At 39.7% G+C, this 18,098-nt stretch overlaps 2 protein-coding genes across 2 annotated transcripts; both read right to left on the bottom strand.

The window, feature by feature from the left end:
• Positions 1-11,239: 11,239 nt before the first annotated feature.
• On the bottom strand, positions 11,240-11,886 carry LOC142171751 (uncharacterized). The gene is made up of 2 exons (XM_075235449.1): positions 11,525-11,886; positions 11,240-11,411 (listed from the first exon to the last, which is right to left on the bottom strand). Exons 1-2 carry the CDS (start codon positions 11,884-11,886, stop codon positions 11,240-11,242), a joined length of 534 nt encoding a protein of 177 aa, XP_075091550.1.
• Positions 11,887-11,898: 12 nt separating this feature from the next.
• On the bottom strand, positions 11,899-12,372 carry LOC142171750 (uncharacterized). The gene has a single exon (XM_075235448.1). It carries the CDS (start codon positions 12,370-12,372, stop codon positions 11,899-11,901), a length of 474 nt encoding a protein of 157 aa, XP_075091549.1.
• Between the last annotated feature and the right edge of the window lie 5,726 nt (positions 12,373-18,098).

The following is an 18,098-nucleotide window of genomic DNA, read 5'->3' as shown; positions in this document are numbered from 1 at the left end:
TAGAACTACTTCATCTACAGAGATCCAGAGTTTCCTAGGTTTGATGGGTTATTATCGCCAGTTCGTGGAAGGGTTGTCATCCATAGCAACCCCATTGGCTAGATTGACCCATAAGGGTGCCCCATCCAGATGGTCAGATGAGTGGGAGTTCATCTTTCAGAAGCTCAAGACTGCTTTGGCTACGATGCTAGTGTTGGTGTTACCCACAGATTCAGGATCCTACATGGTGTATTGTGTTGCATCTCATATTGTGCTCAGTACGGTATTAATGCAGGATGGCAGGTTGATTGTATACACGTCGTGTCAGTTGAAGGCTCAAGAGAAAAATTACTCTATTCATAACTTAGAGTTGGCAACCATTGTTCATACGCTGAAGATTTGGAGGCATTATCTTTACGACGTGTCGTGTGAAGTATTCATAGATCATCGGAGTAAACATTATTTGTTCAAGAAAAATGTTCTCAACTTGAGACAGCGGAGGTGGTTGGAGTTGTTGAAAGACTATGATATCACCATTTTGTGTCATCCCGGGAAGGCCAATGTGGTGACTGATATCTTGATAGAAAGGTTGTGATTATGGGTAGCCTTGCGTATATTCCAATTGCTGAGCAGCTGCTTGTTGCAGATGTTCAGGCTTTGGCCAATCAGTTCGTGAGGTTAGATATTTCATAGCCCAGTCGGGTTCTAGCTTGCATAGCCACTCGGCCTTCTTTGTATGAGTACATCAGAGAGTTTTAGTATGATGATCCCCAATTGCTTATCCTTAAGGACACGGTGCGACATGGTGGTGATAAGCAGGTTACTGTTGGACATGATGGGGTTTTGATGATGAAGGGTCGTATTATTGTTTCCAATGTGGACATGCTTCTGATTTGATTCTTGAGGTGTCCCATAGTTCCTGGTATTCTATTCATCTGGGTGCCGCCAAGATGTATTAGGACGTGCGGCAATATTATTGGTGGAGGAGGATGAAGAAGGATATAGTTGCATATGTAGCTCGGTGTCTAAATTATCAGCAAGTAAAGTACGAGCATCAGAGGCCTGGTGGTTTACTTCAGAGGTTAGATATTCCTGAGTGGAAGTGGGAGCGTATCATTATGGATTTTATTGTTGGACTCCCACGGACTCAGAAGAAGTTCGATGCGGTATGGGTCATTGTGGATAGGTTGACCAAGCCGGCACATTTCATTCTAGTGGCAGTTACCTATTCTTCAGAGAAAGTAGCAAAGATCTACATCTGCGAGATCATCCGTCTTCATTGTTTGCCCATGTCTATCATTTTTGATTGAGGTACGCAGAACACCTAGCACCTTTGGAGGGCTATACAACATGAGTTGGGCATACGGGTTAGGTTGAGTACAACATTTCACCCCCTCTCCCCAGATAGACAGACAGTCCGAGTGCAGTATTCAGATATTAGAGGATATGCTTCGCACTTGCGTTATGGATTTTGGGGGTTCTTAGGATCCGTTCTTGCTGCTTAGGGAGTTTTTCTACAACAACAACTACCGGTTGAGCATCTAGATGGCTCTCTTTGAGGTATTATATGGGAGGTAGTGTCGTTCACCAGTTGGATGGTTCGAGCCAGGGAAGGCTCGGTTGTTGGGTACATATTTTGTACATGATTCCTTGGATAAGGTTAATATTATTCAGGATCGACTTCACACCACTCAGTCTAGGTAGAAGAGTTATGCCTACCATAAAGTTTGTGATGTTGCATTCATGATTAGAGAGAGGGTATAGCTCCGGGTTTCACCAATAAAGGGTGTGATGAGGTTCAGAAATAAGGGAAAATTGAGCATTAGGTGTATGTGACCCTTTGAGATTCCCGAGAGAGTGGGTGAGGTGGCCTATAGGCTCGCTTTGCCACCTGGTTTATCAGCAGTCCTTCCGGTGTTCCATGTGTCCATGTGTCCATGTTTTGGACGTATCACGGTGATCCGTCCCGTGTGTTAGATTTCAGCTTAGTCCAATTGGACAAATATTTGACATATGAGGAGGAGCCGGTGGCTATATTAGCCCGTCAGGTCCGACAGTTAAGGTCTAAGAGTTATCCTTCAGTTTGAGTGTAGTGGAGAAGTCAGCCAATCGAGGCAGTCACGTGGGAGTCCGAGTCGGACATGTGGATTAGATATCCACACTATTTCACCAGCCCGGGTACTTTTCTATATCCGTTCGAGGACGGACATTTATTTTAGAGGTGGAGAATGTGATGACCCGATAGGTCATTTATAGTTTTACCCTTCATTTATGTGTTCAGAGACCTTGAATAGCCCAATTTAGCCTTTCTCAATTTACGTGCACTGTTTGTGTCCTTTTTCCAGAATGTTTTTATGAGAAAATTGATGAAACTGTGAAATTGTGACTTAAAACTCATTTGAGTTGACTACGTTCAATGTTTTGTGTGAATAGACCCGAATAAGTATTTTAATGGTCTTAGTGGGTCCGTATCGTAATTTGGGACTTGGGCGTATGCCCGGAATTGAATTCGGATTTCCCTAACTTGAATTAATGCAATTTATTAAAAACTAGCAATTTAAAGGTTTAAAGAATTTCTAGGTTTGACCGTAGGTTGACTTTGTTTCTACCTGGTTCGGATTTTTGTTCTAGAACTTGGTATAAGTTCATTACCGTATTTATTACTTGTCTGCAAAATTTGGTGCGAAACGGAGTTGATTTGACGTTATTCGGACGTCCGGTTGAAAAATTGCATTTTCTTAAGCTTCATTGAAAATTTCATTTGTTTTGATGTCTGATTCGTACTTCTATGTGTTATTTTGGTGTTTTTCTCACATGAGGGAGTTCATATGATATTATTACACTTGTGTTCATGTTTTGTTTGGAGCCCGAGGGCTCTGGTGAGTTTCAGATAGGCTACAGATTGATTTTGGACTTAGAAGAATAACTGATGCCTTTACTGTTGTTGGTACTCTGTTGCAAATCTCGCATTTGCGAACAAGGCTTCGCATTTGTGAGCATGGGCTGGATTGGGGGAGTCTTGAATTTGGGAGGTAAATGTTCGCATTTTAGAACTTGCAGCTGTCGCTTTTGCAAATGCAGAGCCGCATTTGCGACTCAGTGTGTCCTGGGTTATCTTCGGATATACAAAGGAATGGTCCGCATTTGCGAGTGGTATGGGTTCGCATTTGCGACCAAAACATTGCATATGCGATGACTGACCTTCTGATAAGGGTTCGCATTTGCGATGTTCTCAATTGCGAACAGGATAAGGCAATTGCGACATCCGCATGTGGTAAAAGATGGGAAAACGAGATTTAGTTCATTCCTTTCAAACTCTCAACCCTAAACTTCCTAGAGGCCATTGTTCCAAAAGATTTTCTTCCTAAATTCATTGGTAAGTGATTTTAATCTATTTCTTTTAAATTTCCCATTACGTTTCATAAGTTTTGAACATCAAATCCAGAATTTTCATGGTAGAAATTAGGGATTTAGGTAGAATTAGGGATTTTTGCAGGTTTAGGATTTAGACCTCAAATTAAGGTCGGATTTCCAAACTAATTATATACTTGGGCTCGGTTGAATGGGTAAATGTGTATTGTCCGAATCTCGGGATTTGACCAAGCAAGTCCGGGATGGACTTTTATTGACTTTTTGGAAAAAGTGTAAAGATCTTAACTTTATGTATTGTAATTGATTTCCCTAGTATTGTTGATGTTGTTGAGTCGATTTTTGTTAGATTCGGTTGGTTTGGAGGCGGAATTTAGAGGAAAGGCCCCGGTTGAGCTTTGATTTGCTTGCGGATTTAGGTAAGTGTTCGATCTAACCTTGATTTGAGGGAATATGGACCCTTGAGCTTTGTGTTATGTGAATTACATGTGTAGCAACGTATATGCAAGGTGACGAGTGTATATACGCCATCAAAGTAATTATTTCCATGCTTTCCCGTATTCGATTATTTATTTTATTCCATGTCCTAATTGTTACATGCTTTAATTGTCTCTTATGCCTTAACTTGTTACTTGTCATATATTATTCTCGTACTTAAAATGTTAGTTTCTTCTGTGCTTCCATGATTAATTGCTACTTGCCGTAATTGTCTTACTTGTACATTTTGACTGTCATATATTTGGCTTGTCTTGTTGCTTAGTATAAATTGTAGCATTTCTCGATTTGGTACTAGATTCCTTTATGGTTTTGCTTTCATATTCGTTAATAATAGAGATTCTTGTGATTTGAGTTGCCGAGTTGATTACATATATTGATTTCTGTTTATGGATCGGGTTGCATGCCGCAACGAGTGAAATAATGGATGATTGATACTGATATGGTGGGATCGGGTTGCATTCTATAATGGATTTGATATGTGATTTCGATATGGTGAGATAAGGAGGAATATGATATTGATTCTGATTATATGGTGGGATCTAGTTGTGCACTCCAACGAATTTTACATGTTATTATTGATATTGATATGGTGAAATAAAGGAGAGTGTTGTTTGTACGGTGGAATCTGGTTGCATGCCACCATAGGTGAAACAAGGGAAAATTGTGCTTGTACGGTGGGATCAGGTTGTGCGCCGCAACAGATTGTGTGTTTTGACTTCATTGTTGTATTGTGGTAGCTTTCGATGTTTTCATACGAGATTCTGAGTACGGGTGCTTCTAGTTTTACCGATTCCGAGGATTGAGTTTACTTTCATAAGTTAACAGCCTTACTTTCCTATATTTGTTTCCTTTTATTATTATTATACTGTGTACAGGTTATTTTAATTGACCCGCCTTAGCCTTGCCACTACTTTGTCGAGGTTTAGCTTGGTACTTACAGAGTACATGGGGTCAGTTGTATTCATAATATACTCTGCACTTCTTGTGCAGATTTTGGAGTCGGTCCTAGCGGCAGTCAGTAGATTGCTCAGATTGATTTCCAGATTGGAGACTTGAGGTACAACTGCTCGACGTTCGCAGCCCGGAAGTCCCCTTGTACCTTATCCTAGCAGTTTATGTCATTTGAGACAGTTTTACTTTCATTCAGACTATTATCTGTATTATTCAAGTCGTTCGTGCACTTGTGACACTAGTTCTGGGATTGTAACTAGATATTGCGGTTATTTTGGTTTTCCTCACTTTATTTCAAATCTATTTCAATTTATTCAGTTTCATTGATACGAGTTAATTTGATTTGTTAAAAATGGCTAAAAACTATTCTAACGATGGATTGCCTAGCAAGTGAAATGCTAGGCGCCATCACGGTCCCGAGGGTGGGAATTCTGGGTCGCGACACCACCACCCTGACCTCCACCCCTCGGGTGCTCCATAGCTAGCTAGCCTCCACCCCTAGTAGCGTGACCCTCGTCTCTAGCTGGTTGTGCAGGCGGTGGAGCAAGTTGTGCTGGCATAATGGAATGAGAACCCTATTAAGGTTTGCTGCTTGTGAATCTACGGCAATACCTCATGATGTGACCTATGCCTCCATCACCTGGTTGAGGCTGTTGAAGTTGTGGCTGACCCTGACGACCCGGGTATCCACTATAGTAACTCTGAAGTGGTGGTGCACTGATACGAGCTAAAGGTGCACTGAATGATGGTTTCTCAGGACGATACCCATAAGAACCTCGATAGCCCGAAACACCGTGGCCTACCTGAAGAGTTGACTAAATCGGCCTAGGAGGATGGCCTATACCAAAAGAACCTCTACCTCCAGATGAGGCATCACTGAACCCACCGAAATGACGAGGCCTCTTATCAGATGCCGCCTCTCTATACTAATCATGAACCATCTCGATCCGTCTAACAGTCTTTATGGCCCTCTGGAAAGAACTATCATCCCCTGTCTCCTTGGCCATTTGATGCTTGATGTCGAAGGTAAGAGCATTAATAAACCCCCTCACCCTCTCTCTATCATTAGGAATCAAAATAGTTGCATGACAGGCTAGGTCCACAAATCTAGTCTCATATTGGGTGACGGTCACGCCACCATGATGAAGGCGCTCGAACAGCCTACGATACTCCTCTCTCAAAGTGAAAGGAATAAACTTCTCCAGAAATAGCCGCGAAAATAAATCCCATGTAAGTGGAGGTGAACTAGCTGGTCTGCTATGCTCATACTCCTGCCACCTCCTCTTGGCATAACCGGTCATCTGGAATATTGTAAAGTCGACCCCATTGGTCTTAACAATACCCATGTTGAGCAACACCTCGTGGCTATGGTCCAAGTAATCATGTGGGTCCTTAGAGGGTGCACCGCTATAATGAAGAGCAAAAATCTTGGAGAACTTATCCAACATCATCAGTCCCTCAGAAGACATCATGGGCCTCTCCCTAGGCTGTGTAGCAATAATGAGCTGAACTATCCCGGTTGCTGGAAATGCCCGAGTCTAGTATAGGAGAGCCATATGCTACGGAGTGTGAGTTGCGGGAGTCTGTGCTCCTCCCCCAGCCTGAGAGCGGCTGGTGCAATAGGAAATACCCCAATCTGAGCCACTCACCATGAGGCCAACCAAGTGGACTAGAGCGTCCTAAAGTACGAGAGTGGCAAATGAATCACTTTGGGACCTGAGCGGGTCCGACTGGTGCGGTCTAAACTGGGACCTCTTTCTCTTGGTCAGTCTGAGACTCTACCATGGTTGTTGTTGTTCGTGCTCTAGGCTAAAATCTGCCTCTGCCTCGTCCCCTACCCCTAGTAGTGGCTGCAACAAGGGCTCTGGCTCCTGTCGGTTGTAGACGCTTTATGGGTTCTCACCATCTGCGAGATAACAACACAAGAATGGTTCAAACTTCAATAATGGAAATAAGTCGCACGATAGAGAAAGAAAAGAGTGAAATTTTCCTAAAGCCTTATAGCCTCTAGAAGATAAGTACAGACGTCTCTGTATCGATCTTCCAGATTCTACCAAGCTTGATCATGACTCGTGAGGCCTAGGCAACCTAGTGCTTTGATAGCAACTTGTCACGACCCGAAATGCCCACCCTCGAGACCGTAATGGCACCTAACATTTCATTTGCTAGGCAAGCAAACATTAGCAACATTTATTAACCAGTTTTAACAATTCAAATCAAATGATAACTATAGAAATCGAATAGTCTGAAATAAGGTGATAAACTACTGAATGATGTAATCGAAATACAATCCCAGAAACTAGAGTCACGAATACACGAGCGTCTAGAGTGATACAGATAATAGTCTGAATAAACACAAGTGTTTGAATCTAAAATAAACAGAAATGATGAAATACAAATGTTTAGGGCTACGGACGTCGTGCAGCTATACCTCAAGTCTCCACAGGTAGCTGGATCCGGGCAATCTCACTAAGTGCTACTAGGATCAACTCCGGTATCTGCACAAGAAGTGTAAAGTGTAGTATGAGTACAACCAACCACATGTACTCTGTAAGTGCGAGCCTAACCTCGGCGAAGTGGTGACGAGACTAAGGCGGGCCACTTACAATAACCTATATGCAATAATAATAATAACTGAAAAGTAGGAAATAGAAGTAAAGCACTTAACTCATGAAAACGAACTCGAAATTTAACTCCCAGAGAGTCCCGAATAACCAGTCTCATAGTCTCATGTCACAATACCGAGGCAAATCCAACAATATCATAATCCGTCCTTATTCCACCATTTCAATTCATTACCTTTCAATTTTCGTTGTAGCGTGCAACTCGCTCCCCAAACAATTTCTAACATCAACATAAACAATTTAACAACTAAATTTACAAGAATTTCTACATCAAGAGGGTAAATGAACAAGGCAACAAGAACCATAGAATAATCAAAGAATTTCTAACAATTTGAAGTTTCAAATTTACCAATTCATCGGTATCTAACAACTAAACAACTCATGAAAGTGAAACCACATTATAGAATGCAATAAATATTACAAAACAATAAGACAAGTAACGCATGTGACAATTAAGGAATGCAAGTGAAGCAAGTAGGGGAAAGTAGCAAATAAGAATGGAGTCAGGGGAGGAACGGATAATTAAATGGCAGATAACAATTATGGCATAGAAGTCAAATAAATCATGTAACAATCAAGGCATGAAGCAAGGTATATCATGTAATAACAAAAACATGGAAATGAATATTATGACGGCATATATACACTCGTCATCTCGCAAATATGCCATTTTCCCACATAATTCACATAGCACATAGTTCAAGAACTCCAAATTCTCTCAAGTCAAGGTTAGACCTAACACTTGCCTCAATTCGCGAATCAGAGCAATCAACCAACCACGACCTTGTCTTTCGAACAAGCCTTTAAACCAACCAAATCTAGCAAATTATCGATCAAATGATTCAAAATAAGCTTTAGAAATTGCCCATTAATGAAAGAGGTTCAATTTTGATCATTTTTTAAAACGTCAACAAAAGTCAACCCCAGGCTCGCTAGGTTACAACTCGAGGTTCAGACCAAAACCCGATTTCCCATTCACCCCAGAGCCCGGTTACGTGATTTGTTTCGAAATCCAACCCCAATTCGAGGTCTAAATCTCAATTTTACAAAAATCTGAAATCTCCAAATCCCTAATTTCTACCATGAAGACTCTAAATTTGATGTTGAAATCTCATGAAAAGTAATGGGTAATTTAAAGAAAATGGATTAGAGTTGCTTACCAATGATTTTGGGTAGAAAATCCTCTTGAAAAATTGCATGTAGATTGTTTAGGGTTGACTAACAATGTAAAAATGAGCTAAGTCCTAATTTCCCCTCTTTTACCCAGTTGCAGATGTCGCAATTCTGAAGTCTTGTTCGCAATTGCGAATATCGCAAATGCGAGACAATGGTTGCAAATATGAACCCTGACACAGAAGTCCAGAAGTCGCAATTGCGACAAAAAGATTGCAAACGCGAAGATCCTACCTTCGCAATTGCGGCCAAAATCTTAGCAAACGTGAAGACGCTCTATTGTTGCCAGGCATCGCAAATGCGACCAAGTGATCGCAAAAGCGATCCGGGGCAGTTTGTAATTGCGAACAGTTTCGTCGCAAATGCGAGGTTACCCAATCCCAGACCCTGCTCGCAAATCCAAACATTTGTCTAGAAAAGAAAGGCTCACAAATGCAAGCCAGACCTCGCAAATGCAAGATCAGCATCAGACACCTGAATTGGGCATTGCACCAGCAAACTTTGCACTATCCAAACTCATCTAAAACACGTCTGAAACTCACCCGAGCTACTCGGGCTCCGTGGAATAACATCATATGAACTCTCTCGTGGAATCAAATCACCTAGATAACATCTAACTCTACAAATCCAACATCAAAATGAATGAAATTTCAAAGTAAATTCAATAACAACTAGAATCATAGCTAAGCGTCCGAATCATGCCAAAACAATTCGAAATTGCACCAAATTTTGCAGACAAATTTCAAATAGCAATACGGACCTATTACAAATTGCAACATCAAAATCTAAAACTTGTTAGCTATGAAGTCAACTTACGGTCAAACTAAGGAAATTTCTGAACTTTCAAAATACTAGTTTTCGGCAAAATGAGTCAAATCAACATAGGGACCTCCAATTTCAATTCCGGGCATATGCCAAAGTCCAAAATCACGATATGGTCCTACCGAAATTGTCAAAACACCGATCCGAGGTCTTTTTTACAAAATCTTGATCGTGGTTAACTCAAGTTGTTTTAAAACCAAAAATCATGTTTTTTCAAATTTTCACATAAAAGGTTTTTTTAAAAGTGATACAGACCACACACGCAAATCAAGAAACATCAAATATAAATAACGGAGGTCTTAGAATATGGAAATAAGTCCTAACACTCAAAATAACCTATCGGGTTGTCACAGTTGTAGAAAGTGTACTTTTTAAAACCAAAAATAGAATATTTTCTTTTTAGTTATGGAGCAACTTTTAACGTTGTTTTTACGTAAAAAAGTAAAGCAGCACATTAGTTCTTTTGGGTTACTCAGCTGTTTGGCATCTTTGGCCTTAGCAAGTGTAAATTCATAAAGTTTCATCATATGAGAAATCAGTGTTTAATCTCATTGATTTCATACAAGATCTTCTTCCCAAAAGGGGTATAACATGATTAAGTCAAAAATAGAGAATCATTAACAAACGAGGGTTCTAACAAGTTATGCAAATCGGGCATCAATTCTACTAGTTTGAATACTCCACATCAATAACATTCCTTGTCCGAACTTTACACGATGGAGTTTTGTAATAACACGAGAATTCTAATACCAGAAAAAAAAGAGTTTAGCCTTCATACCTCGCTTAGAGCTTTCCTCAATTAACTACACAATTCTGAAAATCCTAGCAACTTCCATCTATTTAGAGACATAGCAAAATTTAACACAAATTAGGAAGATATTCATGGTTTCAGGTCATTGGAGCATTTTATCAAATATTAGGTGTGCGAATTTGATTACAAGATTCTTCCACAAGATTTCCTTCACTCTACAACTAATTCAACACCAAAACCACCCAAGATTGTTCAATAACTCCCCCACAATCCCTATTTGCTCATGCATGTGATAAATAAATACTCCCATACCCAAATATAATACTCCCAAATTACCCATCTCATACCCAGACTCAAAATTGAAGCCTAGGGTTTGAATCTTACCTCTTGGATGAAGACCTTGTGAGTTTTCCTTGTGAATTCTCCAAGTCTTGAGCAAGGATTGATGAATAATTAGCCTAGGATTCCCCCTCTCTCTAAAATATCAGATTTTTGCTTCAAAAGAGTCCCTCTGCCTCAATATATCAAAATAGGGTCGGGTCAAAAATTAGAAAAATTGAAGCCTCGACGCCGGCATAATGACTCTGTGGTTCACAAAATGGACCGCACAATGGCCCTCCAGAACTGAGCAACTCTGCCTCCAAAATATTTCATGCTGAATTCTGCGATGGGTTATGCGGCCCGCATAATGGTCCGAATCATTGCCTAGATTTCTACCTCAGTCTGCGGTAAATCTGCGGTTCGCAGACCAGTTCTGCGACAGCATAGTGGACCGCAGAAATGCCCTGCATTTCCAAAACTTTTCTTCGACTCCCCAACGCACTGTTCAAACTAAAAAGTCTAAATCGTGGCGAGCTTGCTCGCCTCGAACAATCCATACACTCGTCAACACATAAGTCTACTTTGGAACTATGAAACCCTGAGTTTTCGGTAATCTTTTATGGGGCCTTACATGTTGAATGCGTTGTCTATCCTATTTTGATAGAGATGACCAAGGCATACCACATCCATTCTATTCTCGTTGTTGAATGTGTTATCTACCCTTTTGTTGCTCCTACCTGACCCGTATCAATTATGCATCGTCTAACTCGGCTTCTTGAACGACTCTTAAAGATGCTATCTTGACCTCTGAGGGTATCACAGCTTCAGTGCCGTATACTAACATGTATGGTGTTTCCCCAATGGATTTCCTCATGGTGGTCCGATATCCCAGTAAAGCGGTGGATAGTTTCTCGTTCCATTGCCTGTGATTGTCCACTATCTTTCGTAGAATCCTTTTGAGTTTTTGTTGACCGCTTCAACTGCTCCATTCATTTGCGGTCTATAGGTTGTAGAGTTACGGTGGACAATTGTAAACCTCTTGCAAATTTCCCTCGTGAGATCATTATTGATATTTGCCACATTGTCAGTGATAATTGACTCGGGTATCCCAAACTTGCTGACTATGTTGTTATGGACGAATCCTGCCATTACTTTCTTTGTGACGGCCTTATATGTAGAGGCTTCGACCCATTTGGTGAAATAATCAATTCCTACCAAGATGAAATGGTGCCCATTTGATACAGTGGGCTCTATAGATCCAATCGCGTTCATGCCCCAAGCGGCAAAAGGCCTAGGAGAACCCATTATATTCAACTCATTAGGTAAAACCCGGATGAAATCCCCGTGGATTTGGCACCGGTGACACTTCTTCACGTAGCGAATACTATCGCTTTCCATGGTCATCCAAAACTATACGACTCTTAAAATCTTTTTGGCTAATGTGAATCCATTCATGTGGGGTATGCACGTTCCTACATGTATTTCTTCTAGCAATCCGGTTGCTTTAGTGTTATCTACACATTTTAACAGACCCAAGTCTAGGTTACTCCTATATAGGACTTCCCCATTTAGGAAAAGGTGATTTTCCAACCTTCTGAATGCTCGCTTCTGTCCATTAGTAGCATTCTCTGGATATTCTCTTGATTCAAGGAACCTTTTGATGTCGTAGTACCATGGTTTACCGTATGGATCTTCGTCTACATTAAAATAGTATGCGTGTTGATCCATGATCTCTATCTCGATAGAGTCGATGTAATCCTTACCTGGATGTTGGATCCTGGAGAACAAAATTGTGAGAGCATCGACAAACTCGTTATGGATCCTGGGAATGTGCTTGAACTTGATCTTTGTAAACTTTCTGCATAGCTCTTTTACATAGTGCATGTGTGTTAGGATCTTGACGTTCTTGGTAGTCCATTATCCTTGAACTTGATGAATCAATAGATACGAATCCCTATGACCAAAAGCTCGTTGATATTCATGTTGACCGCCATCCTGATCTCGAGGATGCATGCTTCGTACTCCGCCATATTATTGGTGCAAGGGAACCTTATCTTTGCTGATACCGGGTAATGCTATCATATTTTTGAAATTATGACTTTCCCTATTCCTACTCCTTTGAAATTTATCGCTTCGTCGAAGAACATTCTCCACCCTGAGTATGACTCTACGATATCTTCTACATCGAACAACACATCCTCGTCTGGGAAGTATGTAGTAAGTGGTTCATAATCCTTGTCCACTAGATTCTCTGCAAGGTAATCAGCTAAGACTTGTCCTTTGATGACCTTCTGTGTTATTTACACAATGTCAAATTCGCTGAGGAGAATCTGCCATTTGGCCAGGTTTCCTGTAGGCATTGAAATGTGTGGTGTATGCTGACATGTAATGCCTCAATTTTTGGGCGATCCAAGTTAAGGCACAACAAGCGCACTCTATCAGAGTGTATACGGCCTCACATGGTGTGAACTTCTTGCTTAAGTAATAGATAGCATGTTCATTTCTTTCTGTTTCATCGTGTTGTCCCAATACGCATCCGAACGCATTGTCCAAGACTTCTAGGTATAACAATAGTGGCTACCCGAGCTCGGGAGTGACCAACACTGGTGGATTTGACATGTGCTCCTTAATCTTGTTGAAGGCTTTTTGATATTCTTATGTCCATTTTGTAGCGGTGTCCTTCTTCAGCAGCTTGAAGATAGGTTCACAAAGTACTATAGACTGGGCTATGAAATGCGTGATGTAATTTAGCCTACCAAGGAAACTCATCACATCCTTATTGCTCTTGGGCGGTAACAACTCTTGAATGGATTTGATCTTCGAAGGATCCAGTTCTATCCCTTTCATACTTACGATGAAACCTAGCAATTTTCCAGCAGGGAGTCCAAATGCGCATTTTGCAGTGTTCAACTTCAAACACTACCTCCGCAAGCGTTCGAAAAACTTTTTCAGGTCGTCGAAATGCTCTCAACTCTTTCGAGATTTTATGATGATGAAATCCACATATACCTCGATTTCTTTGTGAATCATGTCGTGAAAGAGGGTTTTCACGGCCCTCATGTAAGTAGAGCCAGTGATTTTGAGGCCGAATGGCATGACTCTGTAGTAGTAAACTCCCCAAGGCATAGAGTACATTGACTTTTCTGCGTCATTTTTGTGCATCAATATCTGATGGTACTCGGCAAAACAATCCATGAATGATTGCAGTTCATACTTTGCGTAGTAGTTGATGAGGATGTTAATGTTTGGTAAAAGGAAATCGTCCTTTGGGCTGGCCTAGTTAAGATCTCGATAATCCTCACATATCCTGATCTTCCCATCCTTCTTAGGTATCAGGACGACATTTACCAACCATGTGGAATAAAAGTGACTCTCACTACATTCACTTCTAGTGGGATCAATTTGAACTTTCTCAAATTCAAGTCCGGTTTGAACTTTCTGGGTTTTTGTTTCACTGGCGGTCTAGTGGGATCAGTAGGAAATCGATGTGAAACTATGTCAGTGGTTAACCTAGGCATGTCGTCATATGACCATGCGAATAGATTGATGTACAGTCGGAGGAGCTCAACCAATTCTTCTTTCGGCTCTACTTCCAGATGGATGTTGATTCGGGTCTCCTTCGCATCTTCTTTGTTTCTTAGGTTGACCACTTCTGTATCTTCAAGGTTAGGCTTTTTCTGGCTTTCCAGTTGTTCCATCTCTTGTGGAAGATTATCTGATATCATGCTTTCATCGTATTCTTCATAATCTGGATCGCTTTGCTCGAGAGTTTCGTTACATGTCATAATCGCGGAACACTGGTTTTTATCATTGTGATTACTGAAAAGAAAAACTAAGTATAAATGAAGTGATAAATAAGTTTGCAATAATATTAAGAAAGCATTTTCCTTTTATTTCGTTAAAGGAGGAACGTCCGAGCATTCAAAGAGGCGAATGAAAAAAAGGTATAGACACAGTTCAAGCCTCAATTGACCATGTGCTCTTTTAAAAAGTTTTACAATTCCACAATGTTACAACCCATGTTTTCGTACGTTAAAGTATGTCATAAGTCAATAGATGTAAGCTCGAAAATCAGATCATCTTGGGAAATACATAAAGTAAGTTAGTCATGTTACCTTGGAGGTACAAATTTTTAAGAGCATGAACAGCAAGTATAGAGATGGTTGGAAGGCTTAGAAGCTAAATGAATTGAAGAAAATAAGTTTTGTCAAAAGTCGACAAGTTGGGAATGTTATAACAAGTACTTTTGGGGTGAGACTAGGGTACTTAACATGATAAGGAGGTTATGTTATGAGTTATATTAATCGTACGATAGACGTGTGTTATGTTTTGAATTCAAGCGAGTTGTGGAACAGAAGTTAGCAAAGGTCATAAGTGGAGGTTAATGTTCTTGATAAATTCTGGAAGGAGAAAGGGGTTTAAAACTATAGTTGTTTAGTCACAAATCGAGCTTGCCGCTCATCGGGGTTGTTAAACTATTTTGAAAGGTTTATTATGAGTATTGTTGATATTGTTTGGGCTGTTGTTGGTTGTGGGAAGTGATATAAACAGGGGAGGTATTGTCCGTTATATCGTAGAATAAAGTTTTTCATTCAAATGCGATAAGTTATGGCATTCGTATTGTGAAAAAAAGTGTTGTTCATTGCTTGTAGACACAAGAGTTGCTGGTTAAGTTAGCTGTAGGATTGGACAAGATATTTTGAGGTATGTAAGGTCTTCCTTTCTTTTCTTTGGCATGATTCCGTAAGTTATATTGACCTTATACGGAATTCAAGGGGATGAGACTTTGTATATGTACTATACCGATGATTAAGGTTTGTTCACGAGTATAGTAATATGAATGTTGAAATGGATTATGTTGTTCGCACTTTCATGTATTCTCAAGGAGTAAATAGAGCCTTCCAAAAGGCCCCTGTCTTTTATATGTAACAAGACATCAAGATGTTAATTAAACATTACATGCGAATGGTCTGACGAATCAGAAGTAATATAGTGTCAGTATATTGAGGGATAGTTATATATGAATAATTCAACAAGGTCGCATAATGTATAGTTTTTAGCATGATAAGAATGTTTCGCCCTAAAGAGTGGAACAACTTCCAATACTTACATGTTTGTGTTCACGAAACTGATAAAGACCCACGAAGACAGTTACGTTGCTCTCAAGTTAAATAAGGTTGATTATATATGAGGGTGATGTTAAGAGATGATATATGTTACCTATGGAGTTATAAATTATTGAATATGATAAGTTTATCAATAAGAATATAAGTTGATAGAGCGTAAGTCCCGCAACTCTTGTTACGTATTGATGAATGGATATATATGTATAACGAGTAGTCTCACTCGCTAAGAATATTACATAGCTATAAGTATAAAGAATCATGTAATCCCCAGAAACAAGTTGTGATGTGAAATAAGGATAAAAGTGAGATTTGAAAATAGTTACAACATTCTTTATGGCTAAATAATATAGAATACGAAGGATGACGTAGAAAGTGGCTAGGGAATAAGGATTGGTTATTGTAATGAGTTACTCACGAACGTGTATGTTTTAGAATATGATTTTATCTATTGATGATTGAATGATGTCTGCATGAGTCATATGAAATGAATATGTATAAGACAGTATCCCTACGGACGGTCTATGAACGCGTATGTGTAAAATGAAGTCCTATGGATGGTCTATGAACCCATAGGTGCATAATGAAGGTTGGTTATGGATGGTCTCAATTGCATGCATAGACAGGCCTCAGTATTATGAGCGGTACGAACGGTCTACTATGTTACGCGTACGAGCCACTAGTTATTTATGTTTATGAGTGAGCCTTACAGACGGTCTCTTATGAAACGTGTAAGTTCCACTTTTATGTTTTAATATAGCCCTAGAGATGTTAGATCCGTCTGAGGTAACTATTCAGATATAAGGTATGATGGCTAGAAGAATGTTATAGATGAAGTTCCATAATATGATGGTTTTCAGTACATATAGAACGTATCAACAAGTTTAGGTATATCATTACACGAATTACATGTATGTACGACATTCGATGTTTTCGACCAATGGAGTCTTCCCTTTTCAGTCTACATCCTTTGTAAGATAAGTTGGACAATTCAATACTTAGATATTTTACAAGTCAGAATAAGGTAAGTATGATTTCCGAATTTCATTGACCCTCCAGATTTCTTTCAGTATATTATATATACATGACAGTTCAGTTTTAATTAAGTTATTCATATTTTATCTGCCTTACATACTTACTACATTTATTTGTACTATTGTCCCATCGTTGGGGCACTGCATTCATGCCTGCAAGTTCAAGTATCCAGTTTATCAGGCTCTTATCATAGACAGAGTGATATCCAGTTGAGGATTGGCAAAGCTCCATTTCATCCGGAGTACAGCCAAGTCTAGAGGTTACCATACTGTCCTATGTATATATACACTTGTGGGTAAGTCAGTGTCCTGTCTTGACCATATTTTGATGTTTGATACCCTTTGAGGATTTGTAGACACAGGTTTAGTATGTACAGCATGTCAGAAGCCTTGATGGTCTGTGTGTATTCATGTTTTGAGTAGGCTCACTGATATAGCATTTGCCCACTTACAATTACACAGTACAAGTTAGGGCTATGTTGTCCCGTAATAGTTACAAAAAGAATAAGTTCAGCCAAGTCGGCTGTCACGCCCCGACCTTGGGGAGCGTGACCGACTCTCAACCGAGATAACCCAATCAAGAAAGCCTACTAGATGCTTTCTACCCGAACTTGCGCATGAATAAAGTGAAGACATATTTCATTAATTAGACCATGAGAATATCATGTGAGAAATACCAATTCATTACCATTATTTACATCATTTATATGTCTCCAAAATATTACATTACATATTCATAGTTTAGAAGTGGAACAAGTGGTACAAATACAACATTACTGTTTGACCTTCCCAGCACCAAACATTATTTTTTAAGACATGGTCCACTTGAGATTTCTCTCTAGTTCATACTTAACCTTATCCAGGTTCTCTTGAAGCAAACAAGCCTTTTCTATTTTAACTAAGAGATTCATAGTATCCTTCTTTAATCACACTCTATTTTCTCCTAGATTTTTTTGGCCATCTCCTTCCTTTGCCATGAGCATCATGAAGTTTATTTTTTTCAATTACTAAGGCTGCCTTGTTGTCTTCTAAAGCGAGAACCCGGTCCTTGAAATCAACAACAAATGCTTCCCAAATTTCTCTACTTACTTCTAGGTCTTTGTTCTCAAACCTAACTAATACATAGTCATTCATTTATTATTCCTTTTCAATATACTAACCTTTTGGTATGCATCAATCAATAAATCATACAAGGAAATTATTTTTCTTTTGCAGTATGTATGAACTTTGTCTATGATGGCCGGAAAACTTATCTCAGGTTCTTCTTCCTATAAACATTAGAGGAGTTTTCCATTAGTCCCAGGAGATCCTTAGGTTCTGAATCACTGTCTTTCTTGGCCATAAATGACTGATCATCTTCATCATAAACAGACTCATCAGCCGAGGATGATTATATAGCAGTTATAGCTCTTTTCACAATCGTGTCCATAGCCTTATTTCTCATCCTTCATCC

Source organism: Nicotiana tabacum, chromosome 17 (genome assembly GCF_000715075.1).
Source record: "Nicotiana tabacum cultivar K326 chromosome 17, ASM71507v2, whole genome shotgun sequence".
Taxonomy (NCBI): domain Eukaryota; kingdom Viridiplantae; phylum Streptophyta; class Magnoliopsida; order Solanales; family Solanaceae; genus Nicotiana; species Nicotiana tabacum.
The sequence above is the reverse complement of the archived record's forward strand: the minus strand, read 5'-3'. Positions and strand labels throughout refer to the sequence as shown.

Bases quoted from the DNA above. Each gene is read 5' to 3' on its own strand.
- LOC142171750 (XM_075235448.1), bottom strand. From the start codon at position 12,372: ATGCACTATGTAAAAGAGCTATGCAGAAAGTTTACAAAGATCAAGTTC.
- LOC142171751 (XM_075235449.1), bottom strand. From the start codon at position 11,886: ATGGAAAGCGATAGTATTCGCTACGTGAAGAAGTGTCACCGGTGCCAA. The intron at 11,412-11,524 runs GTTTACAATTGT...GGACAATCACAG, and splicing joins ACGAGGGAAATTTGCAAGAG to GCAATGGAACGAGAAACTAT.